Source organism: Bubalus bubalis, chromosome 14, assembly GCF_019923935.1.
Source record: "Bubalus bubalis isolate 160015118507 breed Murrah chromosome 14, NDDB_SH_1, whole genome shotgun sequence".
Lineage (NCBI taxonomy): Eukaryota > Metazoa > Chordata > Mammalia > Artiodactyla > Bovidae > Bubalus > Bubalus bubalis.
In genome coordinates this window covers 82,116,301-82,144,040 of record NC_059170.1, presented here as the reverse complement: position 1 = coordinate 82,144,040, position 27,740 = coordinate 82,116,301, and the positions used below count along the sequence as shown (strand labels likewise).

The 27,740-nt window shown below is 41.5% G+C and overlaps 1 protein-coding gene across 6 annotated transcripts in view; it reads left to right on the top strand.

Annotated features, from left to right (window-relative positions):
- Positions 1-27,740, top strand: part of PLCB1 (phospholipase C beta 1) — an 849,858-nt gene that overhangs the window by 649,899 nt on the left and 172,219 nt on the right. For all 6 annotated transcript variants that reach the window (XM_025264704.3, XM_025264705.3, XM_044928314.2 and 3 more), the window contains exons 12-16: positions 8,111-8,193; positions 18,128-18,212; positions 19,497-19,674; positions 23,886-23,953; positions 26,296-26,392. In XM_025264704.3, the coding sequence (XP_025120489.1) occupies positions 8,111-8,193; positions 18,128-18,212; positions 19,497-19,674; positions 23,886-23,953; positions 26,296-26,392 (511 nt within the window). The remainder of the gene's footprint in view (positions 1-8,110; positions 8,194-18,127; positions 18,213-19,496; positions 19,675-23,885; positions 23,954-26,295; positions 26,393-27,740) is intronic.

The following is a 27,740-nucleotide window of genomic DNA, read 5'->3' as shown; positions in this document are numbered from 1 at the left end:
ATCTGCCCACTGATGTCTTTGCCTCACTGCCTTAGTCTCTCCAATGGTCATGACATAGTAACTCGCAGTTTGGTCTGCATTCCTTCTGTTCCCATGCAGTCTCCTTCCTCCCACCCTGGACGCCCACCTGCCTCCTCCACCCCCAAGCTGCTCCTGCCCCCCTCCCCCAGCCCAGGCAGCTCCTTTGTAACAACCAGCAATTATATAAGATGGAAAACAGAGTCAAGTGATAAAGTATATAATAAAAATATATTAAATTTGAGTATGTGGTTAAATGGAGCATTTCTGGAAATAAAGCATCATTCTCTGAGAGAAGTAATAATAATTTAGGATGCAATGTAACTGCTACATAAATGCTCACATAAAATGGATATCCAAATACACCCTGCTATTGTCTGTCAAGGATAAAGGATTTCAAGGGCAATTTTTCCCACTGGAAGCTAGTAATTGAGCCATATAGTGTATAGATTATTGGTCCAGTATTATACATCTATGAAAAAAATGATTTTGGCTTAATAAGGGGCAATCAACCAGTAAGGTACTTTCAGGCCCATCGTCCACTAAGGACAGCTTATGTGAAAGAAGTGAAGTGAAGCGAAGTGAAGTCGCTCAGTCATGTCTGACTCTTTTCGATCCCATGGACTGTAGCCTACCAGGCTCCATCCATGAGATTTTCCAGGCAAGAATACTGGAGTGGGTTGCCATTTCCTTCTCCAGAGGATCTTCCTGGCCGAGGGATCAAACCTGGCACCAAACTTAAAAATTATGACTGGTCTCATCCTCAGCAGAATCCTCATCCTCAGGTGCCCCATGCAAAGTATTCCAAAGGTATGAAAAACCAAAAGCCCTCACAGGGAACTTGTTTTTTAAGTTCTCTCAAGTAAAATTGTTAGGGTTTCCCAGGTGACTCAGGTATAAAGAATCCTTCTGCCATGCAGGAAACACGGGTTCGATCCCTGGGTCAAGAAGATCCCCTAGACAAGGAAATGGCAACCCACTCCCAGAAGGAAAATCCCATGGACAGAGGAGCCTGTCAGGCTACAGTCCATGGGGTTACAAGAAGAGTCAGACATGAGTTAACGACTGAAAAATAACTAGTAAAATTGTAAGATGAAATTCGGCAGTGCTTAAAGGTTCAGAAAGGTTTCCAAGGCTAGAGTTATGGTGGAGATGGGGAGAGCGAGGAGGGCGAGGCTGGGAGGAAGAGAGCAAGGAGACTGTTGAGGTTCAGAGTGCAGTTCTGGAGCTGCCGGCTGGGGTTCCGGCACTGACTGCCTGCACGACCAGGGGAAGCTCCCTTACAGATCCAGCCTCTTTCTCAGTAGAATATGGGGGTGATAACAGTGCTTACCTCCTAGAGGTGTGCTGAGCATTCAGTGCTGTGCTTAGTCGTTCAGTCGTGTCTGACTCTTTGTGACACCATAGACTGTAGCCCACCAGGCTCCTCTGTCCATGGGATTCTCCAGGCCAGAATACTGGAGTGGGTTGCCATGCCCTCCTCCAGGGGATCTTCCTAACCCAGGGATTGAACTCAGGTCTCCCACATTGCAGGTGGATTCTTTACCAACTGAGCCACCAGGGAAGAATTCAGTGACCCTACTTAATATACAACATGGCTTAGAATGATACATGGTACATAGTGAGTGCTCTATAAATGTTAGCTACTGACATTATAATTGAAACTTTTAAAGCCACACTTTTAAATAGTAGCAGTATTAAATATGCAAGGCGTTATTAAGTCAGGGTGAAGTGGGGGGTTGAATGAAGTCATTTGTAAAGCTGTCATGATAGAGGATGTGGGGAGTGCCCAGACACAACGTTTGGCCTCCACTTCACCTCTAGGAAGAGGCCAGAAGGCCACACTACGTGGCAAATGAAACTCAGCCCAGTCTTGGTAAGAGGCCCAGTGGGAGCTGAGAAGGATGTGACTGGTGTGTTTGGAGGCTTCAGTGTGAACATGGGGCCCTCAGTCAAATGCAAAGACCAAATGTGTACAATATCAGGGGCAGGAAAGGGGCAGGCAGGATACACAAAGGGCTTCCCTGGTAGATCAGTTGGTAAAGAATCCACCCCCAAGGCAGGGTTTGATCCCTGTATGGGGAAGATCACTTGGAGAAGGAAATGGCTACCCACTCCAGTATTCCTGCCTGGAGAATTCCATGGACAGAAGAGCCTGGTGGGCTACAGTTCATGGGGTCGTGAAGAGTTGGACATGACTGAGTGACTAACGCTTTCACTTTCTCAGGATACATGAGTCAAGAAGGTCTAGGAAACCTAGAATTCAGCAGCATTTCAGGGCACACCAGAATCTCTACTGTGGGAATAGAGAGAACGCCACCCAGAGAACAAGACAGACAGGTGGGGACACGGACTCTACAAATGTGTGCATTTCATTGGTCAAACACAAAGAGAGATAGGCCCTTGGGTTTTCACTCACCTTCAGGCCTCTCATTGGCCTAAATGGTGATATGCAGGTCTGGAATTCAGTTCAGTTGAGTTGCTCAGTTGTGTCCAACTCTGCGACCTCATGGACTGCAACACACCAGGGCTTCCTTCCATCACCAACTCCCAGAACTTGCTCAAACTCATGTACATCGAGTCAGTGATGCCATCCAACCATTTCATCCTCTGTCGTCCCCTTTTCCTCCTACCTTCAATCTTTCCCAGCATCAGGGTCTTTTCTAGTGAGTCAGTTCTTCACATCAGGTGGCCAAAGTATTGGAGTTTCAGCTTCAGCATCAGTCCTTCCAATGAATGTTCAGGACTGATTTCCTTTAGGATGGACTGGTTGGATCTCCTTGCTGTCCAAGGGACTCTCAAGAGTCTTCTCCAACACCACAGTTCGAAAGCATCAATTATTTGGCCCTCAGATTTCTTTATAATCCAACTCTCACATCGATACATGACTACTGGAAAAACCACAGCTTTGACTAGATGGAACTTTGTTGGCAAAGTAATAATGTCTCTGCTTTTTCACATGCTATCTAGGTTGATCATAGCTTTTCTTCCAAGGGGCAAGCATCCTTTCATTTCATTCTGGCAGTCACCATCTACAGTGATTTTTGGAGCCCAAAAAAATAAAGCCTCTCACTGTTTCCATTGTTCCCCATCTATTTGCCATAAAGTGATGGGACCAGATGCCATGATCTTAGTTTTCTGAATGCTGAGTTTTAAGCCAATTTCTTCACTCTCCTCATTCACCCTCATGAGGAGTCTCTTCAGTTCTTCTTTGCTTTCTGCCATAAGGGTGGTGTCGTCTGCGTATCTGAGGTTATTGATATTTCTCCTGGCAATCCTGATTAAAGCTTGTGCTTCATCCAGCCCAGCATTTCTCATGAGGTACTCTGCATATAAGTTAAATAAGCAGGGTGATGATATACAGCCTTGACATACCCCTTTCCTGATTTGGAACCAATCTGTTGTTCCATGTCCAGTTCTAACTGTTGCTTCTTGACCTGCATACAGATTTCTCAAGTGGTAGGTCAGATGGTCTGGTATTCCCATCTCTTTAAGTATTTTCCACATTTTGTTGTGATCCACAGTCAAAGGCTTTGGTATAGTCAATAAAGCAGAAGTAGATGTTTTTCTAGAACTCACTTGCTTTTCTGATGATCCAAAAGATGTTGGCAATTTGATCGCTGGTTCCTCTGCCTTTTATAAATCCACCTTGAACATCTGGAAGTTCACAGTTCATGTACTGTTGAAGCCTGGTCTGGAGAATTTTGAGCATTACTTTGCTAGTGTGTGAGATGAGTGCAATTATGCAGTAGTTTGAGCATTCTTTGGCATTGCCTTTCTTTGGGATTGGAATGAAAACTGACCTTTTCCAGTCCTGTGGCCACTGCTGAGTTTTCCAAATTTGCTGGCATATTGAGTTTCATAGCATCATCTTTTAGGATTTGAAATAGCTCAATTATAATTCCATCACCTCCACTAGCTTTGTTCATAGTGATGCTTCCTAAGGCCTACTTGACTTTGCACTCCAGGATGTCTGGATCTACATGAGTGATCACACTATTGTAGTTATCTGGGTCATGAAGATCTTTTTTGTATAGTTCTTCTGTGTATTCCTTCCACCTTCTCTTAATATCATCTGCTTCTGTTAGGTCCATACCATTTCTGTCCTTTATTGTGCCCATCTTTGCAGGAAATTTTCCCTTGGTATCTATAATTTTCTTAAAGAGATCTCTTGTCTTTCACATTCTGTTGTTTTCCTCTATTTCTTTGCATTGATCACTGAGGAAGGCTTTCTTATCTCTCCTTGCTATATTATCTGCAATCCATACAGAAAAAGCAGCACCAATCTGAGATATCACCAGGCTCATTGCAATCAGAAAAGAAAAATGGCAAAAACCAAGATGGTTCTTTAAAACCCGTTCAACAAAACCCTGTGTCATTTTCACATGCAAAACAACCAAAACAAAGCACAAGGCCATGCCCACCATCAACAGATATCACAGGAAGGGGAGTGACTATGTGGGGATGACGACAAAATCTATCCCAGCAGTTAGTACAAGGATTTTTGACTGGGATGATAGAGGTGGAGGTGCTAATATTTGGTTATATTCCAAATATATATTTGGACAGGATTACATATGAATTAAAAGATGTGATAGAAAGAGGAATCAAGAGTGGCTCTCATGTGCTTTGCCTGTAGCCAATAAAACAGTGCCAAATTTAGGAAATAAACAAAATCTAGCCCCCTTTTATCCCATATATCTACCCACTTCCCTTATGATATCTATTTGCAGTTCTTTTTTTTTAATTGAAGTATAGTTGATTTATAATGTTTTGCCAAACTCTGCCATACAATATGACTCAGTGATATACATATATACATATATACATTCTTTTTTTATATTCTTTTCCATCATGGCATATCCCAGGAGATTAGATATAGTTCCTATGCTATACAGTAGGATCTTGGTGTTTATCCATTCTATAAGTAACAGTTTGCACCTACCAACCCCAAATTCTCAATCCAGCCCCCTCTCTCTCTCTTCTCCCCTTTGGCAACCACAAGTTTCACCTCTATGTCAGTGAGTCTGTTTCTGTTTCATAGATAGGTTCATTTGTGCCATATTTTAGACTCCATATATAAGTGATATCATATGGTATTTGTCTTTTTCTGATTTAATATGATAACCTCTAGTTGCATCCATGTTGCTGCAGAAGGCATTATTTTGTTATTTTTATGGCTGAGTAATATTCTATTGTATATATATACCACACGGAGAAGGCAATGGCAACCCACTCCAGTACTCTTGCCTGGAAAATCCCATGGACGGAGGAACCTGTAAGGCTGCAGTCCATGGGGTCGCTGAGGGTTGGACACGACTGAGCGACTTCACTTTCACGCATTGGAGAAGGAAATGGCAACCCACTCCAGTGTTCTTGCCTGGAGAATCCCAGAGACAGAGGAGCCTGGTGGGCTGCCATCTATGGGGTCGCACAGAGTCAGATACGACTGAAGTGACCTAGCAGCAGCAGCATATATACCACATCCTCTTTATCCATTCATCTGTCAACAGACATTTAGGTTTTTTCCATGTCTTGGCTGTTGTGACTAGTGCTGTGTGATTCTTTCGAGGCCTTTGATCTTAGGTGTCTAAGGTCATTAGCTGCATGCTGCTGCTGCTAAGTCACTTCAGTCGTGTCCAGCTCTTTACAACTCCATAGATGGAAGCCCACCAGGCTCCCCCATCCCTGGGGTTCTCCAGGCAAGAACATTGGAGTGGGTTGTCATTTCCTTCTCCAATGCATGAAAGTGAAAAGTGAAAGGGAAGTCACTCAGTCGTGTCCAACTCTTAGTGACCCCATGGACTGCAGCCTACCAGGCTCCTCCATCCATGGGATTTTCCAGGCAAGAGTACTGGAGTGTGTTGCCATTGCCCTCTCCAATTAGCTGCATGGGATTTAGCAAAATAGTTAAGCGCACAAACTCTAGAGTCAGACAGAATTTCCTGGGGTTTCTTGGACTCTCTTCTCTGTGATCTTGGGCATATTGGTTAATATCTCTTGAGTTTTCATTTTATAATCTGTAAGATGACATACAGTATTTTCCTTAGGGAATGTCTATGACATGAGATAAGATCTTTGTCTGGAATGTAAACGCTCATCTAATGGCAGCTATGTTTGTATTAGTTGGGTTTAGGGTGAATGGAGAGGGAGGCATCAGCAAGTTAAGTAACCTTGGTTCCCTTGAGACTATCTGCCCATCACATGCTGCGTCCTTTATCTCCTCTCTCTGCATCCTCACAGGCTTGTGGAATGAGGCTTATTACTCCCACTTTGCAGGCCAGCAAGCTAAATGTACAGAGGTATTAAGTGATTTTTCTCAAGGTCACACAGCTTGTAAGGCTAAGAAGAAGGATTCAAATACAAGCCTGTTTGAATCCAAAGCCCACACTCAAATAAATCAAATAAAGAGTTTAAAATCTGACCATTGCTTGCTATTTATAGCACACTTATTTTTGATGGTATCAACTAAAATAATGTATGAAAGGCAATCTGTGAATTCACTGTTAAGAAACAGTGAGTGATTCTTTTGCTCCATGCAGTCAATTCCTTCTTAGAGGGTATATGCAAATGCAGTCTAGAATTAGAAAGCCTTATTTATACTCTGCAGCCAGAGAAATAGCTTTCTGGCATGGATAGAAAGCAAGCTATGAATTCTTCAAAGAAGGTAGAGAAGATAATGGAAAGGCCTCAGGCATAAGGAATCAGAGTAAAAATTCCTACTGGGAAGGAGAAGATGTAAAGCATAAATGTAAACAAAATTAAAAAAAAAAAGGATGTGAAGCCACAAGAGTATTGACAGTGATATAATTAAAAATAAATGAGATCCATCCTTTAATACCAGCTCCTTTAATACCATCCTTTAATACCAAGGAAAACATTTTGAAAAACTAATGTCCAAAGTTGGTGAATATGCATTGAAAGCTGCTCTGTTATTCTAGGGAGTCTAAGATGAAAAGTAATTTGGAGAAACACAGGAGACTAGAAAAATATTCTAATTTTTAATTTGGTAATTCCCCTTCTGATAATTCATTCTTTAAAAATAATTCAAAATTAAAGGGGAAAATGAAGAGTTTCTTTGGAGAATTATTTGAATGATAGCTCTTAAAATATGGCTGTCCAACAATTGGATAGTGGTTAAATAAATTATGATATTGCCACTCCCTAAAATTGTATACAGATATTAAAGCTGTGACCTATACATTAAAAAAAAAAAATAGATTGAAAAATGAAGTACTGACACATATTACAGAGTGGATGAACCCTGAAAGTAGGCTCAGTGAAGGATGCCAGACATAAAAGGCCACATGTCGTATGATTCATTTATTTGAAATGTTAGGAGTAGGTGAGTCTATGGAGGCAGAATATGGATCAGTGGTTGCCTATGTCTGAGTGTGTGGGATGGGGTTGGGAAAATGTAGAGTGACTGCTAATGGGGACATAGCTCTGTGGGGGGTGAGTAAATGTTTTAACTTAGACTGGGGAGATGATTGCAAAGTGTGAATATTAACAATTTTCAGCTGTATACTTTGGATGACAATATTAACAATACATAGCAATATTAAACAATATAAACAGTAAACATAAAAATAAATATTCATAACAATATAAACAATAAACATAACAATAAACAATATTCATAACAATATTAAAATACAAATAAAATATTTACTAAGTTATGCAAATACACAAGAAACAATTGTAGAAATAAATATAACAAAATGCCTGCAGTGGTTTGATTCAACAGGTGAATTTATGGATGAAAAATTTTGCCTTCTCTTTGTCTAAAATTCTTATGAGATTCGAATTCTTTTATTATTTAGAAAAAAATAAATGTAATTACCAAAGAGGAGAACCATTCCCCTTCACAATTATGACTCCCCTCCACCCAAATCCAGTTTTCTTTCTTTTATCTTGCTAAGATAAGAGTAATAAAATTTACAATCCAGCAGCCTGCAAACCCCTTCTAGCTATTTTAGGCCATTTGATACAATTCTATGAATGAAAAAGACAACGGCATTAAAGGGTTTAACTCAAAAAAATAGACACATTAAACTTCTGGCTTATTGAATACATATGTTCTCATTTCTAGGAAGTGATTGAAGCCATTGCTGAATGTGCATTTAAGACTTCACCTTTTCCAATTCTGCTTTCATTTGAGAACCATGTCGACTCGTAAGTATTCAGCACATTCAGTAGTGAGTCCTTTCTCCAGATAGAGCATGTTTAATCATTGTTCATCAGATTTAAGATATTTGACATTATTAATGCTGTTCCTCAATTAAGCTGTATATTAAGTGGCATATATTCATCTGTATATGATGGGATTCATTGGTTTAAATTTCATTAATATTAGAATGATCCATTGGACTTGTGGAATCTATTTTCTTGCCATGATAGGGTTTTAATTTAAGGACTCCTCTTTTTACAATGAAATGAAACCCATTTCCTTATATAATACATGTCTCTATTTCAGTGGCTGCTCTTATAACCATTAGCTCTTTCTACTGTGTGCAAATTTATAGTCAGTTTTGCCACCCTAAAATGGCCAGTTCTGTACACACTAGAGCTGATGGAGGTGAGTTAAATATATTAATTATATTTTGCCACTTTGTACTTACACAGAACTCAGACCACCAAATTCTCCCTCCTTCCTATTTTTGTTGGTTTCCCATTTGTTAATATTTGTAAATATTTTATTTCAAAACAACGTGAGTTTTTTGCTGAGCCACATAAAAAATAGGTAATTTTTACTTACCTCTTTCATGCATTTTAAGGCAAAGGATCAGAGTTGGGCACATTTACATCAGATACGTACATATTAATTTATCATACAGTTACTCAATCTAAAGAGCTTCACAGTGAAAGATTTTCATCTACGTTGAGTCAAAATTCAATAAACTAAAATTCTAGTCTCTGGAATTAATGTCTGAAGACTAGTCAGACACTATGGTCACTAGTACTGACCGTCACTGCTCACAAGAGCGTTTGGGAGGCTCTCTGTTTCATTCAAACATCTAAGCTACCACCTAAGCCAGTTTTCTCCACTAAAAGCCTACAACACCTATCCCAAGTTGGCCCACAGATTTCTTAGATCTCTTTTTATCCTCCTTTCAGTAGAAAATCTTTTCCAGGCCACTGATTCCCTTTGTCCAACTAATTTGCAACACAGGCTTCAATTCACTAATTCTTAAAGAATTCACTAAACCTTAAAGAACCAGTTAGGTAGTGACCGAATTTCAGCTTGAGCAATTTCAAAATAGTTAAATCATTTGTTTATATATATGTGGAGAGAGACCTTATTTAGAAGTAACCAAATTATAATTATTTGTATTTCTAGTTTGCCCTCAGGAAATCCATACTACATTTACCAGCTCATGACTCTATTTCATTAGGAAACAACCATCCAGTGAATAATGTAATCATTTGGCACATAGTTTTTCTAGCACTCCTGCACTCCTGAGGGGCAATTGAAGAGAAAAGCATTTGTTCTGTTTCATTGCAATTTCTTTTCTAATGAAAGGAGAACCTCTTTAGTTCCTCTATTTAGTACCTCACTTGCCGTGACAACTCTGATGTGCATGTGACTTTCCTCATCTCGGCCCATCTATTTGTAATTGGGCTCTAACAATGCCTTTTTTTCAAGAACAGTACTTCCTGGAAAGATTGTCCTTTCCTTTTTGCGGAAATATCTCCAAGTCTAGTACACTCATTTTCTTCAAGAAATGTTTCTATGTAAGTTAGACAAAATGAAAAATTCTGGTACCATCCTTGAGTGTCCACCCTTGAGTGTCATTGGACTTTACCATGTAGCCAGAGAGGCATCAACAACCACCAGCACCACAAACTAAACAACAGCTAATGTTTATTGACTGTATATTATGTGCCAAGCAAGGTTCCAAGCATTAGCTCATGTAACCTCACCACAAACCCAGGTGCTCCTAGAAATAAATATTTTTATCATTGTCCATATTTTACAAGTGATGAAACTGAATCCCAAGGAGGGTGAGTAACTTGCCCAAGGCCAGGCAGCTAAAATGTGAGAGTGGGGATTTAAATTTGGCTAATGTGGCTTCAAAACTCATCTGTTTAAGCAATACCACCCCCAAGCCTAAACCAAAGGATCATGAGCATTCCAAACATGGATAAAGACAAGCAGAGCATTCCACAAGGCAACGGCCTGCAAGTGGTCATGTTTTTGTGGCTCATGACCTTAACCACAGCATATTTTTTAGTCTTCAACCCCAATCATACAGAGAGCAAAACTGAGCATGAAAACTAAATCTACAGTGGACATAAAATAAAAAAGATTGTCCCCTAATACAGCCCTTTCAGGTTGGAAAAAAAAAAAAATGAGAAACTGAGCTGCTAAAAGTTCATTAATAATGCATGAATAACAAAAGAAATGAGGAAAACAGCCTTCCTAGGATGCTATGATATTGATCCCAAACTGCTGAGATGATGGAATGGCAGTGAAATCCTGAGATGCTGAATTCTATTGTGGGAGGAAGTTTTTTGCTTCCTATTTCCATTGTCCTTGAGCCTCACACACATATCAACATCATTCAGCTACAGTTCTTTCCTGGGAGGACTGTCACACACCCCAAGAAAATTGACAAGCTTCCCCTTTGCCGGTAAAATGTTATGTTTGACTCGTGGGCCATCCCACCTCATTGCTGAACAAACCAGTGGTGGATACCATTCATCAGTTACAGCACTCTTTTCCACTGAACTAGATACACCAGATACAGAATCTTACTCAACACAGGACACACACACCCAAAATATCTGAAACCTATATGCCATCTCTGCTGCTAAGTCACTTCAGTCGTCTCCAACTCTGTGCAACCCCATAGACGGCAGCCCACCAGGCTCCGCCGTCCCTGGGATTCTCCAGGCAAGAACACTGGAGTGGGTTGCCATTTCCCTCGCCAATGCATGAAAGTGAAAAGTGAACGTGAAGTCGCTCAGTCGTGTCCGACCCTCAGCGACCCCATGGACTGCAGCCCACCAGGCTCCTCTCTCCACGGGATTTTCTAGGCAAGAGTACTGGAGTGGGGTGCCATCGCCTTCTCCGTCTCTAGCAACAGTTATTTTTTTCTCCTTTGTGCTGTGTATACAAAATGCCAGAATCAGAACCCTAGTCCCAGCCCACTTGAGCCATGCCTTCAAAACAAACCCACATTGGAAAAAAAGGAAGGAAACCTGTGAATTTTTTTTGGTTTTCTCTCCTAATATTTGAAACTACCTATCAATGAGACAAGGAGAAATCTTCAGTGAGCAGCTGACTACTGTTCTCCCCCTGCCATGTCACAGCCCCATAAAATGCAGAATTCCTGAGCTTCACCTCCACACCTGTATTTGAATTTGTATAGTAAGACTTTGAATCATATTTTTTTACAAGTCCCAGTTAACTGATGGGCCACCTACTTTGTAATTTGTAAACTAGCACTTTCACTAAAAGAATTCTCCTCTACACTCAAGTGAAGAAACCACCACACCTGGTTCAGCCACAGAGAAATGTGAGATTTTGGATGAAGTCCTTAATTGCCAGAAGTTGTAAATCCTTTATATATAGGAAGGGATTTTGCCGGGGTCCAGCCCCGGTGGATCCAGGGAATTCGAAGCGGGGACGGCATCAGCGAGGATCAGGAAACAACTGCTTAATTAAACTTTAATTAAGGATATAAAGAGTAATAGAATAAGGATAGCTCAGTGAGGAAATTCAGTGGAGAAAAGAGGCTGAAATAAGGATAGCTCAGTGAGGAAATTCAGTGGAGAAAAGAGGCTGAATAATTCAGCCAGAAGGTGAGAGAAAGAACGACGTGGGGAGACCAAGTTTCGGTGAACAAAGCCCGCACTTTATTTTCCAAAGTAGTTTTTATACCTTAAGTTATGCATAGAGGATAATGGGGGAAGGGGTAGAGTCATGCAGTAAGCCAGGCTTTCTTCCTGCAAACCTATCATATGCAAAAATTTAGGTGATTTGCATCATCTTCTGGCCTGGAGGCCTGTTAACATTTTAAGAAACTTTCTTTAGAAAACTTATTTTTCTCTAAAGGTGATTGGTCAGGAGCCACCCTCCAAAAGCATTAGATAAAGTTGCATTCCTACAGAGCAAAGGTGTGGTGGGCTATAACAAGAAAAAGAATTAACTCAAGGGTCCCAGGTTACAAACATTAAAGCTACTACTTACACCAATTATATTAATCAATACACTGCCAGGGACACAGCAGGTAAGGGATATGGAGACTTAGCAGCAAACATTGGCCCAACAAGTGAAAAACCCTTCACCAATACAATTTCTAATCAATCTTTTAACTGCGCAAAGGAATCTGTAGACAGTTTAGAACATCTCATGTCTCTCACAGTTGGGAGGCTCTGAGCAATCACATGTGGCCGGAAACACCTATTCAGGCAGGCTAAAGGATTTCCAAAGGAGTTTGTAGGTTGAAACACTGTCACACCCAGGAATTATTAACTGGAGCTGTACGTTAACTCTTTTTTTAGAGAGAGGTAGTGGGGGACAGCCCCCCGTAAAGTCAGAGGTGTAGGTGAAAGCACAAAGCAGAAAGTAGGCAGACTCTGGTTTTGGGGGTAGATGCTCGAGAATTTCCAGGGGGACTCCTGAGGCTCGATCCCGCCTTTGCGTATGCCGAGCCTCCTTCCTCATGACCTTTGCCACGGGCGGAGTGCCTCACGCTGGCTCCTGGCAGTGATAGACTTCCAGTTGAACTATTCCAGATCCTGAAAGATTATGCTGTGAAGGTGCTGCACTCAATATGCAATATGCCGTCAATATGCAATATGCCAGCTCCCGGCATCTCCCCCTTTTTTATTTCTTAAAACAGCCAGATGCAGCTCAGCCGCGAGCTTCTGAATGTTCTGCCGAAGAATCCTGACAATACAAGGAAGAATGATTATGAGAAGCAAAATTAGAACTAAAGATATTAGACAGAATGTTTTTTCCTGAAATGAAGTTAGAGAAAGTGTGAAAAAAGTCATTAGCTGCTCCAGCAGCGGTAAAATCCAGTCAAGAGTGCTCCAGGGTCTGTATTTGATTATGAAGTTTCCCTAAGTCCAGGCCAATGTCAGAGCTGTTCCAAATACCTGAGATATGATTTTTGATTTTCTCCCATTTATAATCTGTCTCGTTTACCTTTAAAGATGTCACGCATATCCACCAGTAATTAGCGTGGCAAGACAGAGCCATTTTCACTTTTAAAGCCTGTAACTCAGTTCCAGTATGCATTATTGCCTCTTTTAAGGTGTGTACTCTCATCTCTAATTTCCTATCTATAGCTTCCTGTGTTGCTAGAGTTAAAGAAACATTTTTAGACATGGTATCAACATATTGGGCAGTATGCACTTGTTGAGTCAATGATATTGCTGCCGCAGTAACAGAAGCAGTTGTGGTTATTAAAGCTGCTTTTCCCAGGATAATCAAGCCCACAAACCGTTGCAATTGCATTAAATCCTGAAGTTGTTGTAATACAGCAAGACTATCATTATATCAATAAGTGGTTACATCATAAGATAAGGTGGACGTTGTAACACTACAAAGGAGCAAACATTATATTGAGGGTTTAAACAAGACGAGAGCATACATTGTTCACAAGTCACTACATTGGGTCCACCAGTGAAAGTCATATGTACATTAAGTTTTCCAGAATCGTTGGTAAAGAGAAAAACATAAGGAGAGGGTAGACAAGCCAAAACAGAATAAGTAGAATTATTTTCTGGTTGGAGTTCGCGCTGCAGCAGCCCCGTCGGTCTCGCCGGGATCTCGATGTTTATCTTGCCTCCCCTTCTGGAGGGCTCCTCTTTTGTGATCAAAGCAATGGGGGAACTGGATGTCTGGGGGTCTGCAACATGGCGAATCAGCCTGTCCCGAATCTAAATTGAAGAATCTGTATCCTGTGGAAAAATACAAGCACGTCCTCGACCGCTAGTTAATAATGGGTCAGGACCCTTCCATTGTCCTGAGAGGAGGTCCTTCCATTTGACTAATGGTTTTGCATTTAATTGTTCCAGGCACCAATGACAAAGCACTGCAGTAGTTCCAGCCAGATCAGTATTTAGAATATTTATTATGAAAAGAGCATGTTGCAAGATTTGATGGGGAGAGCTATACTTAAACTCCCCTTCTTTTAATTTTTGAATTTGGATTTTTAATGTTTGATGTGATCTTTTCACAATGGCTTGTCCCTGTGGATAATAAGGGATGCCTGTATTATGTTTAATTTGAAACTTTATACAAAATTCCTGAAAAGACTTAGAAGTGTAAGCAGGAGCATTGTCAGTTTTCAGAGCTTTTGGCAGGCCCAAATATGAAAAACAAGTAAAGAGATGTTGTATCACATCTTTAACTGCCTCTCCGGTACGAGCAGTTGCAATAATAACGTGAGAAAAGGTATCTACAGTTACATGAACAAAGGACAGTTTTCCAAATGAAGAAACATGAGTTACATCCATTTGCCAGAGTACGTTAGGTTTGAGACCACGAGGATTAACTCCCATAGGTAGACTATTAGAAACAGTAGGGCAGTGTAAGCAAGAACGCACAATCTCTCGAGCAGTCTCTCTGGGAATTTGGAATTGATATCTTAAGGCAGTAGCGTATTGATGATGAAGTGAGTGAGAGGCTCTGGCCTCCTCAATCACAGTAGCCACTGTATTTCTGGTTAACAAGTCAGCCAAGTCATTAAAGGCATTTAAAGGGCCAGGCAATCCGGAATGAGCCCAAATGTGTCCAATGAAAAATATCCTTCATATATATTTCATATATAGAGACGGAGGTTGGTTTAGTTCACCTTGGATGATGTGGGCTTGCTCCTTGGTCAGAAAACTGATCACCTTGCCAATGTTTAACATGTCCATATAAGTCTGGTGTGGCCTGAAGCTCAAAATGTATTTGTGAATATTTTCCTCTCACTGTATCTCCATGGTAGCCAGTGTTGATGTTCTAAATGCTTTAGGATTTTTTTTTTTTTTTTTTTTTTTTTTTTTTTTTTGCTCTCTCATGGCAAATGTAATGCCTTGTTTCTGCAATTATGACCCACAATTAAAGTTTCTTTGTTCTCCTCTGACTTCTTCTGCTTAGTTTGCTTTCTGTTCTAGTTAGGTCCCCTCTAGATGTGCATGTGTGTTTGATCTTCAAACACATCTTCCTTTATCCATGGACACTGCCTCTTGTTATCCCCATCTTGGCTCATGGTGAAGCAGGTTTTAGAGTTTAGGTCAAACACAGATCCTTGCTCTCCAAAGTGTGGTTGATCCATGGACCAGCAGCATCTACATGATCAGGGAGCTTGTTAGAAATGCAGACTCTCAGGCCTCACCCCAGTCTTTGCCTTGGAATCTTCATTTTCTTAAGACTCCAGGTGATTTGGTGAAGTGTGAGAGCACTGCTCTAAACACTGAGGTTCATTAACCAGCTGTTTATTACCTGCAGGCTTGTTACAAATGCAAGTTCCAAGGCTCCACTGCCAGCTCAGTGAATCAGGGGCCTGGGGACAGAGCTCTGGCACCTGCAGCATTAAAAGCCGAGCTGATTCTTTAGTGGAATCGAGTAAGATTTTGGTTTAGCAAAATCCTCCCCAGGGTCTGATTTGGGGACTGCATGACAGAGGACAGAGTCTACCTGCCACCTGTTTAGAGACACCTGGAACATCATCCTGAAGTTCCTCTAAGAGTGAGGATACAGCTCCACTAGAAATCCCAAAAGCAGGGTGTTAGGGAATAAATCCTCCCTTTTCACTCCAGGCTTCTGAGCAAAGGAACTTGGGGCTCTCAAGTTCCAACCCTCAAGGAAAGTGACATCCTTGAGGAACCTGGTGAGTCAGTTCACCCATCACAGTGGTTCCCCAACTTGAGTGTATATGAGAATCCTCCAGAGGGGGCCTCTTGAGACCCCTGAGCCCTGCTCCCTTCTTTCCTTCCTTTCTGATCAGAACCTGAGATTCCAACATGGAACTTGCCTGTCTTCCCAGGAGGCCTTGAATCTGCTTTTCTAACCAGCTCCAAGCCCTGTTGATGCTGCTAATCTGTGGACCACACTTGGAACAGAAAAACTCCATTTCAGAGCATCATTCCATGAAAGTGAAGTGGAAGGGTTGGACAGTTTCTTTTGTGCAGCCTGGAAAGTAGCTGTTGTTGTTATTCACATTGTTATTGTTGTTCATGGACCACAGCTTTGCTGTGGTGAAGGGGCTTGTGTAACTCAATGAAGCTAGGAGCCAGGCAGTGCAGGGCCACCCAAGATGGACGCGTCATAGTGAAAAGTTCTAAGAAACCGTGGTTCACTGAAGGAGGGGATGGCAACCCACTCCACTCGCCTGGAGAACCCTGGGGCAGCATGGAACATGTAGGCCCAGGCTCAATGGGCTTTTCTAATCTACAGCTGCAGAGCCCACTGGCTTGGTGGAGCCCTGGAACCAGCTGTCTTTTGGGCAAAGGCATCTGAACTGTGAATGCCCAGGGATGCTCTGCCAAATCAGCCACTTCTGCTTGTCCCTCAACTATAACACGTTATCCTTTAACAACCACTCCCAGTGCTTTTAGGATCAGTTCTTCAGTTGGCAGGGTTTCCTCCATCAGTGATACTGCTGGGAGAACTGCAGGATATTCCAAAGGCTGCGTGAGTCACACAGGATAATCCCCAACTGGTCAAAACAGGTGTCATAAGAATTTGGGAGTTGTCGTGTAGAGTTTTGCAAGTTCTGTGAAGCTCTGCTTTGCCTCCCCTTGCAGTTCAAGAAGGTAGTGAACTTGGGCTTGAATGTGAAGCCCAGAGAATTCATCTGACACGTCCTCTAAATATATGTTTTTTAGAAAGGGGATATGAAGAGTGCTTTCCCTATGGATCCATTGCAATATGATTTGAACCCCCAAAACATCCCCTTCCCAGGAAAAAGCACGGTCCATGATCCAGGTATAATAGTCATGGTAAAAGGAATGAAAATTAGAATTACATTTGTTAATCAATTTGAACTGTAGTCAAGAAGTTTTATCACTTACTTATTATTACTACAGCCCCAGTTCTGCTAAAATGTATTAACATTGCAGCACGTAGAGACAACTATTGGAAATCGAGTCCAACAGCCTATAGATCAAAATCACAGTCCATAAAACCTGATGGAATTGGACACCTTTATAATGATATTTAACATCGTACAGAATGAGAATGGCTTTTTAAAAGGTCAAGGGAAGCAGTTTTGAAAGATTATGGATGTTCCTTCTTATCAACTCTGTTTATACATGAGCAAGCTCTCATTCCTCCGGTCTAGCTGGCAGAGGCTTCCTTGCAGCACTGGGATCATCTTCCTCTTCAAAGGTGTTTGCATCTATTACTTCACTTCATCTCCTCAGCATCCTCTGCCCCTTTCCAAGAACAATTATTTTCCTCTATTTTTTATAGACCCTGAGAGGTTGAGAGCCTGGAACTCAGCTCAACCAACTGAACAGCTCCAGCCTTCTCCCATCAGACCAAGTTCCCCTGGCACCTCATTAGGCTGACACCACCTTTGTGCCCCTCTTGTGCACAAAAGGGCTGCAGACACCCTTCCCCAAGATGCCTGCTTCACTTGTCTTTCCTTCAGTGCCCTTTCCCAAGTGGACACACTTCTGCCTGTCAGCCTTTTCACTTCTGCATTTTTAGATTCTCTCTTTTTCTCTGTCCACCTTCCTCCCTGTTTCTTCACCTCCTTTTAAATACCTCTTTGCAGTGCAGCTCCATCTGTTAGACAAATCTCACCCAAAAATTCACAGAGTCATGAATGAGTTCTACCCCCAAGTATCTGGCATTTGACTTAGAATTGGGAAATTAACCAAAAGGGACTGAGTCTCTAACCCTGGGACATTCAAGCATCCAGGAATAGGCAGGTGACCTGCTGTCCCCTCCATCTGTGTCCTCGGTGGAAGAGCCTCCTCTCTCCACCTGCCTGTGGCATTCACATCCACACAAGTGGGAATTGCAAGCAGGAATTTGGAAAGATGAAAGCAGTCCCGACGGCAAGGGGAAGAATGCCGTCTGCTTGTGACCGGTATGGTGCAGCCATGCTGAGGCGCCTCTTGCATCACCCGCCCGCTTTCGCCTCTCTCCCCTCAGGCCGAAGCAGCAGGCCAAGATGGCGGAGTACTGCAGACTCATCTTCGGCGACGCCCTCCTCATGGAGCCGCTGGACAAGTACCCGGTAAGCGTTCTGAGCCCGTCCCGCAGGGGCGCACGCCTCCCTATGACCGGCTTAGGGGGGCTCCCTTAGCCCGCTCCGTGTGTCTGTGTCTTGGTGTGTGTCACGCAGTTGACCGTGAGCCCTCGGGAGGCTGGCGGGGAGCCCCTGAGGGGGCAAACCCCTGTCTGACTGCTCCTCTGCCCTCACCCTGCTCCGCTCCCTGCCCCTCGAGAGCCAGCGGGGGCTGCAAAATCCCCACCAGGGCATCCGCCCACAGAGGGAGCCCCAGGGCGCAGGCCTTGAGCACGTCCAGGATCCTCACCTCTGAAAGACGCGGGCCAGGAAAACAGGACGTTGAAGGCGGTGGGGGACATTCCAGCCTGCCCCTGCTGGCCACGCTTCTCTTTCCCGCATGTGCCCAGCACAATCCAGGCCGCCCTGTTGTGTGGCCGTATCCTTGCTTTGGGAAGGAAAGCAGCAGAAAGATGGTCTTGTTGCCTCTTCCCTCCTCAGCCCCTGCCCCGGTCTCCACCCGTCTCTCCTGTTTTCACACCAGTTATCAGACTGGTTGCAAGTGAAGAATCGAGGACCTGCTTACAGAAGCCCATAGACTTTCTAAAAATAACCTGTCTTGAGACTTGCACACATGCTGTCTGATATATAATATCCTTCTCATGGGAAATTTATTTTTCCCATTAGATGTACAAGCTGAATACACTAGAACCAAGGCTTGCAAACAGCTTGAATCTCAGGGCGGTGGGTAAATCTGAAGCCACCCAGTCCACTTCTGCCAAGGCCAAGAAGATGTGCCACTTTACAGTCTCATGCCAGGATGGGGACTTTGCTGCTTTTAAACTGCATCATCTGAAAAGTGGATTCTGAGGACTTTCCCAGAAGCTCCTGCCTGTCTTTGCCATCTTCCTGGCAGAAGTCACACTGTGAGAGGTTTCCATCCTTTGATAATCCAAGCTGAGGCCTTCCAGTCTGTTCTAAATCAAGATGGTTGGATTCATGCCCAACAGAAAACTCATGAAACTTTAGGTTAGCAGGCCAAATCACTCAATACATGTCTGTGGCTGTATTCATGTATATTTCTGGTGGAAAAATAAAGGGTACAGTATTTAAAATATACCTTTCATGTGAGGAGCTATGAACCAGCCCCTACATAAGATACTTTAATGAGCTGTGTTGAAGGTAGTAAAGAACAGTCTAAAAGCTTGTGGTATCTAATGCAGTCCTTGGGTTTGGGGATAGAATCTGAAAGGAAAGGTCAGTGTTTTTAAAGAATGTGTTTTTCTTTCTTAGTTGGAATCTGGAGTTCCCCTTCCAAGTCCTATGGATTTAATGTACAAAATTTTGGTGAAAAATAAGAAGAAATCACACAAGTCGTCAGAAGGAAGTGGCAAGAAGAAGCTCTCAGAACAAGCTTCCAACACGTACAGCGACTCCTCCAGTGTGTTTGAGCCCTCGTCCCCAGGAGCCGGTGAGAGGCTGGTAGACTCGCATTCCTCTGTTACGTGTGGGTTTAAAAACGGCTGCTCTGGAAGTAACTTAGAAGGACTTTTAACATTTCCACCTGGGCACAGTAAACTGTGTTGGTTTTCTATTTCTGTTTTAAAGCCAGTGGTTTAAAACTGCACAAACATATGAGCCCCCAGTTCTGCATGGCAGAGGCCCACGTGACCTCACCAAGCTAAACTCCAGGCATCAGCAAGGCTGCTTCTCTTTCTGGAGCTTGAGGGAATCATTCCTTGCACTTTCAGCTCCTAGAGGCAACCCACATCCGTTGGCTCATGGCCCCCTTCCTCCAAGTTCAAAGCTAGCAAGATCCCGTTTCACTTCTTCTGTCACCATGTCTCCCTAGGACCACAGTTGGAAAAGGTCCTCTGCTTTTAAGAACTCACGTCATTACGCTGGACCTATCCAGATAATCCAGAATAATCTCTCCCGCTTCAAGGTCCTTAACTTAATCTCATCTGAAAAGTCCCCTGTGCCGTGTATTCACAGGACACAGGAGATGTTCACAGGACATGGACATTTTGGGGAGGTCGCCATATAAGCCAAATAATCTCTGGAGGAGCCAGGTGATTTTTAAGCTTCTCAGGACAGTGATCCCTTGACATTAACTGCAGATCTGGACCCAAGATGGTCACCAAATGCATTCTCATTGTTGAAGAGTTCTGAGTCATTCAGTTCATCCATATTTTCCAGAACTCTTTTAAAATGTAAATGGTAGGTTACTTGAATTATCTACCAGAGCTACTAGATGATGTTTAGTATCATTTATTTTCATATTAGATTTAAATTGAAATAGACTTTTGTGATTGATGAAAAAAGAATTCAGAGTGGTCACCCATTTCCTTTGAATTATTTGTCATTCAGTCTAAGTTTTTTTCCAGTTCTAGTCAGAATCTTGGTAGTCTGAAAAGATCTGAAGTGATGGCATTATGAAGATCTCCTGATTGGAGGCTGAATATGTGAAGCAAACTTTAAGCTTGAATCTAGAAAGTTCTTCAATAAAAATTTAGCTAACATTGGGACAGTGGCTTTGGAAAAGGGTTTGGCAGCGTCTACAGAAGCTAAACTGAACAGATGCATATGAAGCCCCTGTACCCCAGAGAATTCTATTCCTAGGTATATAGCCAACAGAAGTACATGTAGATGTTCACCAAGAAGTATGGGCAAGAGCTGCTTAAAGCAGCACTACTCAGAATAGCACATCAACAGATAAATACATTGTGCAATATTCACCTCATGGAATAATGTGTAGCAGTCTTCAGTGCACATAGCAACATAGATGACTCTCATTTAGAAATATAATGTTGAGGAAAAGATGTCAAATGCAAAAGTAAGTATCCACTGTCTGATCCCATTTATATAAAGTACAAAAATGGCAGAACTAACCAGGACTTTTAGAGGTCAAGAGAGGGTTACTCCTGGTGAAGAGGTGACTGGAAGGGACCCAAGGAGGCTTCTGAACACTGGTTATATTTTGTTTGCTGATCTGGGTACCATTACTGTACACATGTGGTATGCATACTTCTCTGTATATCTATCATATGTCAATTAAAAGATTTAAAAATAAATTTAAAAAATTAAAATATAAACTCTAGGTAAATCAGAAAAAAAAAGATTCATCAAGACCCTGACTTATCTTTTCTTCTATTTTTCCATCATAGTTACCAATTACTTTTATTGTTTACATTAAAATCCTTGTCCACAGACATTATGTAATTCCTAGAAAGATTTTTTTGGTAGTTTTTAAAAGTGTGTTTAAAACATAACTACACAATTCTGATTCTTTTTTCAAAAATAACTTCTAGTCTCAGTGAGAATGTTCTTTTTGAAGTTTTGGAAAGCAAGTCACTAACAGGCCACCGATTTCCCAGCACGATTCTATCCCTTGAGTAAACCAAGTAAACCAAGTCTTCCCTTGTGTGTGGGAGCTTGTTGTTTTACCATCTGCCTTCACCAGTTCTCTTCCTCTTATTAACTGGATGCATAACACAAATGACGATTTTTACAGGCGATGAACATTATTGCTTAATTCAGAGAAAGAGCCACAATCTGTTAGTAATTCAGTGGATTTCCTAAACTAGCCCCATTCTCTGTTGTGCAATATTTATTTATTGTGATGGAAATTTTTTGACATTTATATATGTAAGTAGGCCCCTGAATAAAGACCGCTACTAATTTGCCATTTGGCTTGTCGATGTGCTCAGTATTGGGAAATCAAGTAACTTGAAAAATGAAATAGTTCTTATACCAAAGCTAATCTACTTTTCTTAGCACCTATTGGTGAGATCTTCCCCCAAGAGATCCAGCCCTTTGCCTGTACACTTGTTTAAAGAACTAGGATAATTTATTATTATTAATATTACGCAACAGAATTCCTTCAAGTTCCCTCCAAAATCTAAGGGAGAAACCAGGTCCCTACTCATAGAGTAAAGGATGACAAATCCTTTCTTTCCCACATAAACCAGAGAATGGCATGCTTATTTGAAATTCTGGTCTGTTGTACCATGAAGCAACTTAAATTAGTCAATAAAAAGAACCTCCTCTTTAATTTAAAAAAAAAAAAAAGTGGTTACCAAAACTTGAGACAATAAATTTGACTGTAAGAAATTTTGCATCAACCTCTTAAAAGAATGTATCTCTATAGAATAAGCAGTGTTTTCTATTCAAAGTGGAATTGATTCACCCTTATTAACTAACACAGTATTAGCTTCATAAACAGTTATATGTGGCTTTCTTTAACAAACAAGCCGTAAATAATAAACCATGTTGGTCCCAGACAACTTTTTCCTCTAAAGATTATTTCATGAATACTTTGCCCACTGCTCTCGTTGTCAGCCAAATGAAAACATTAATAAGCTTCTTGGAGGCAGTGGCAGTGCCATTTACAGAGCCCGAGCAGGGGAGTTAATTTATAGATGGCAGGAAGGGGAGGTGCTGGCCCATGTAAGCTGCCTCGTTGTCGAGCCATGATTGCCATCTACTGGGTTTATTGTGCTATTGCACTGTCTGGACACTGGAAGTCAAATCAAACAATTTAGAAGTATGCTTTCATTACTTTTTCCTTGAAAATCTTGTTATGTAACTGATATCACTGGGTCTAACTGAATCCCAGAGCTGTGAAGAACATAATGCTGCATGCCAATGTGACTCTTTAAGTATGTAATGATGATTAAGGATGTAAACATCCGCCTCAACTTTGGAGAGAAAAACAATCTACTGAAATGCCAGCATATTGGCTAAATATGAAACTGCATGAGATCTGATTGAGGGAGATTCCCATGCATAATTATTTAAGATTCATCCATTTCATTCTGCCCTTTTAAATAGAATATGCCATTTGCAAAGATACATGCACTGTTTAGACAACAGTTCATGCCTGTGTGCCTGCTAAGTTGCTTCTGTCGTGTCCAGCTCTTTGCGACCCCATGGACTGTAGCCCGCCAGGTTCCTCTGGCTGCGGGATCCTCCAGGCAAGAATACTGGAGTCGGTTGCCATGCCCTCCTCCAGGGATCTTCCTAACCGAGGGATCAAACCTTCATCTCATGTCTCCTGCTTTGGCAGGCAGGTTCTTTACCACTAGTGCCACCCGGGAAACCCTTAGACAACAGTGCCTCCATCAAATAAGCCTGCAGGCAAATCACAGGATACAGTCAGTACCTTATGGTTCTGGAGAATCAGGTTGCTGCTATAGCCCCTGTTCCTGTCCCAGCTCTTGTCCTCTACTTCCACTCCCATGAGGTCCTCTCTGGCCAAGGTCACTGAGCACTGGCCAAGAATCACATGAAGAGTTAGGGCTGAGAAGAAAAGGGAAAGATGGAAAAGTGATCGTTTTTCTGTTTTAGGTCATAGAGACCCTGAAAGAGGATGTATACATCAAGATAGGATATGTGTACCAGAGAGAGCTAACTGTAAAAGATGCCATATGCTTTGCAAAACATAGATAAAAATGCTAAGACAAGCATCTTTTATAGATTTTGGAAATTTCACACATCAAATTTAGAAAAAAAATTCAAACCCAGTATAATGCTTTATAATTAATAAAATTTAAGTATCCAAAAGGATAATTTTAGTGAAAGGCCAACTTTCAAGGAAATGTTTGGTAAATATACATGTCACATGTGCTTCAAACCTGTAATTGCTTGTTTACTTCATGATCTGTTATTAAAATTTGACAGGAGAAGCTGATACAGAGAGTGACGATGATGACGATGATGATGACTGTAAAAAGTCTTCAATGGATGAGGTACGTTTCTAGGGCTTGACTTCTGGTCAGAGACTTTTCACCAACTTGCCATTCCAGTCCGCTCACTCTGAATGTAGCTCTGGTCACCTTCTGCCATCTAGTGGTAAAAATAGTTTAAAACTAAAAATGCAAAATTGATCACTAAACCAAGTATTGTGTTAAGCAAAGTTCTAAGGAACAGTTTTGCTGAGGCTGTCTTTCATCAAATGTAGTATCTTGAGGGTGAATTCAAAATTTGTGATCTCCATCTTCCCTCTTCAGTTTTCGAGGCAGTTAAATGGATGTCATGGTCCAAAGTCCAGAGAAGACATGAGGTTTGGAAAAATGTTTGTAAACTTGACATTAATTTCCTCGTGGTGATTTTGACCTTTGTTTGGCTGCCTGGCTTGTAGGATCTTAGTTTCCTGACTAAGGATTGAATCCAAGCCCCAACAGTAGAAGCCTGGGGTCTAACCACTGGACATTCTTGGAATTCCGCATTCTTATAATTTTGGAACCAATAGAGATTTCTACTGAATATTTACGTATATTTAATATTTAGAAGTTCAAGATTCCCCAAATAACTCAGAAGTATTAATTGCACAGACTCTAGAAGCAAATCAAGGATAGGTCAATTGACATTTTAAAACTTTTAGCAGGAGTCCTGTTCAAAAAATTTATACTGAATCTGCTTTCAAATATATTGAAAAGTATGTCTCAGTAATTATATCTTTACAATTTAATTAATAAAGATAAATAACAATAAGCTGTTCTGACATGGTGTTCTTCCTCTTATAATTATTTCCTTAATGTAGCCTAAATTGTTAATTATATTTTCCCCACTAAATTTCAACTTAATACCCAGAAGAAAAACTATTACAAAGTAGCTTTTCCTGAGAATTATTTCAATTGTGTAAACTTTTTATCAGTAACTTTTGATCATTTTAAAACTATCTTACTAATTGGATAACCATTTACAATGGCTATTTCCTAATTAGCATTTAATCTTAATCTTGCTACAGAAGTTTTCAAAAGAAACCTTGTCTCCCTTGTATTCTGCCTTCTAAAAGTGGGAGAAAATGTTAAATCAGCCTAAAGAGGTCTGCCCATATCAGTACTGCAGTGTAGGCTTTCTTCTTTATTAAAAACTTCATCAAAGTGGTATTTATATAATAGCTAATATTAGCTAAAGTAACATAAGGCTTTAATATGCCAGGCACTGTTCTGAGCTCTTTCACATCAGTTAACACACTTAATAATCACAAGAATTCTATTTGTTATTGAGACTAATTTTTTCCTGATTTTATAGGTGACCAAACTGAGGCACAGAACAGTTAAGTAACTTGCCCTAGACTGGCTCTAGAACCTGAGCTCCTGACCTTCTATGTGTTGTTGTACAGTCGCTAAGTCGTGTCTGACTCTTTGTGGCCCCACCAGGCTCTTCTGTCCATGGGATTTCCCAGGCAAGAATACTGGAATGGGTTGCCATTTCCTTCTCCAAGGGATCTTCCCAACCCAGGGATCGAACCTGTCTTCTCCCACACTGCAGCCGGATTCTTTACCACTGAGCCAGCGGGAAAGATGCATTGTGCTGCTTGCTTAATCGGCGCCCAGGAGCTAGGAAGGGAGGCCGAGCGGAAAGGTTCTAAAGAAAAGCAATATTTGTTTGTCCACCCCAACCCACTTTCACTGGCGACCCTTTTCAATAACAATTTTCCATTCATCCAGTGGTCACCTACATGCTCATTTTCGTATTGTATGATGACTTCTTTTTAAACTATTGATTTAACTGGCTGTGTCAGGTCTTAGTTGTGGCCTGCAGGATCTTGGTTGTGTCAGAGGGACTGTTTCCTGGCAGCGCACAGATTTTCTAGTTGCAATCCAGGAGCTCCAGAGTGAGCGGGCTTCAGTAGTTGCGGGGCACGGGCACAGTGACCCCTCGGCATGTCTTGTACAATGAATTCTCAATATATTAACTTCAGACATCACCTGCAGACTCCCTGCTTTGACAGACGGGACACAGCACCAGGCTTCTTCGACTTTGCTGTGCGTTTGGGTCACCTTAGTACATTACAGATCCTGGTTCAGGAGGGTTGGGAGGCTGCCCTCCTGCGAGCTTTCGGGTGGTCCTGACGCTGCTGGAACTGGGTGATCGGGGAGCCGCCCAGGCCCACCCCTCACTGTGTAACGCGAGGTGCTGCTTTTCCTTTCTCCTCTGATCCATTTTCTGTTGGCAATAACTGTTTTCAGAAAAGGAGTGATCCTTTTCTGCCCTCATGGGTCATTTGATCATTGCCCTGGGAAAACAACCCTCACTAACATAATGCTGACTCTGGGAACATTGCTTTTACTCCTGCTTTCAGGGGACCGCAGGGAGCGAGGCCATGGCCACAGAAGAGATGTCTAATCTGGTGAACTATATCCAGCCAGTCAAGTTCGAGTCATTTGAAATTTCAAAAAGTAAGTTTGCCCTGGAGAAAAACCCCTGGTGTAGTATATAATGAGTATTTTATACCCACAAGATAATTAGACCAAAAAAAATTACCCTTATTAGAACTATTCTATGAAGTTTTTAATATATGCGTGTCTTTACTATCTGATTTTTATATATCTAAATAAACATACATGTAAGTAGCTTCATCGTGTCCAGCTTTTTGAGACCCCACCAGGCTCTTTTGTCCATGAGATTCTCCAGGCAAGAATACTGGAATGGGTTGCCATGCCCTTCTCCAGGCGATCTTTCCGACCCAGGGATCAAACCAGAGTATCTTAAGTCTCCTGCATTGGCAGGCAGGTTCTTTACCACTAGGGCCACCTGGGAAGCCCCAGATATACATAAGTATATATTTATATGTATTGTATACATCTATATAACCATATGAGAACATAGTCCATGATATTTTCCCAAAATTCTTAATAGACCTACAGGCTATACATGATTATCTAAAAGATACCTGACCAGAGTACAGTTAATTGAGGATTTTACATTGTTTTTCATTCGTGACCACACAGGGCAATTATATAAATGACAGTGTTGAAATAAACTATTTAGCCATCCTTTAAAAGGAAGCAGAGACTTGATCGATCCTGATAAATAGAAATGGAACCAAGTCAGTTGACCCACATTTCATTTATTCAGCCTATGTTTTATATACTTAGGGGAATATATAATTAACTTCACATCACTTGATGTTTTACTTCATCCGACAACCCATTCATACTGGATGCAAGAGAAAGGAGCCATTTTATCAAAGTGCTCAGTCATGTCTGACTCTTTTTGCGACCCCATGGACTGTAGTCCACCGGGCTCCTCTGTTCATTGAGTTCTCCATGCAAGAATAGTGAATTGGTAGCCATTCCCTTCTCCAGGGATTGAACTGGGGTCTCTTGCATTGCAGGCAGATTCTTTACTGTCTGACTCACCAGGGAAGCCTAACTTTCAATAAGGTTTAGACATAAAAATTTCAACAGTTTGTTTGATGTTACAATTACTAGTCTTCTTACCACAAGCTGTGCAACATCCTATAAAGTAGTTATTTTTATATTACTATGACTGTCTTTGGCTGCTAAATGTTTGCTTAATTCATGATTCAAAAGCTCCCAGACAAGTAGCCAAACTGGGAAGGAGCTGGTACATTTAGGCCTTAAGAGCCTGATAACAACAGTACCAGCCAAAGATTTACAAACAAGTACTTTCTCCTTATATTTTACACCATTTTCTCACTTTTTCCAAAAGAACACTGCACATAGTTTACAAAGAACCTATTAAAGCAACTTAATTTTAATTAACAGCAGTGCTTAAAATAGT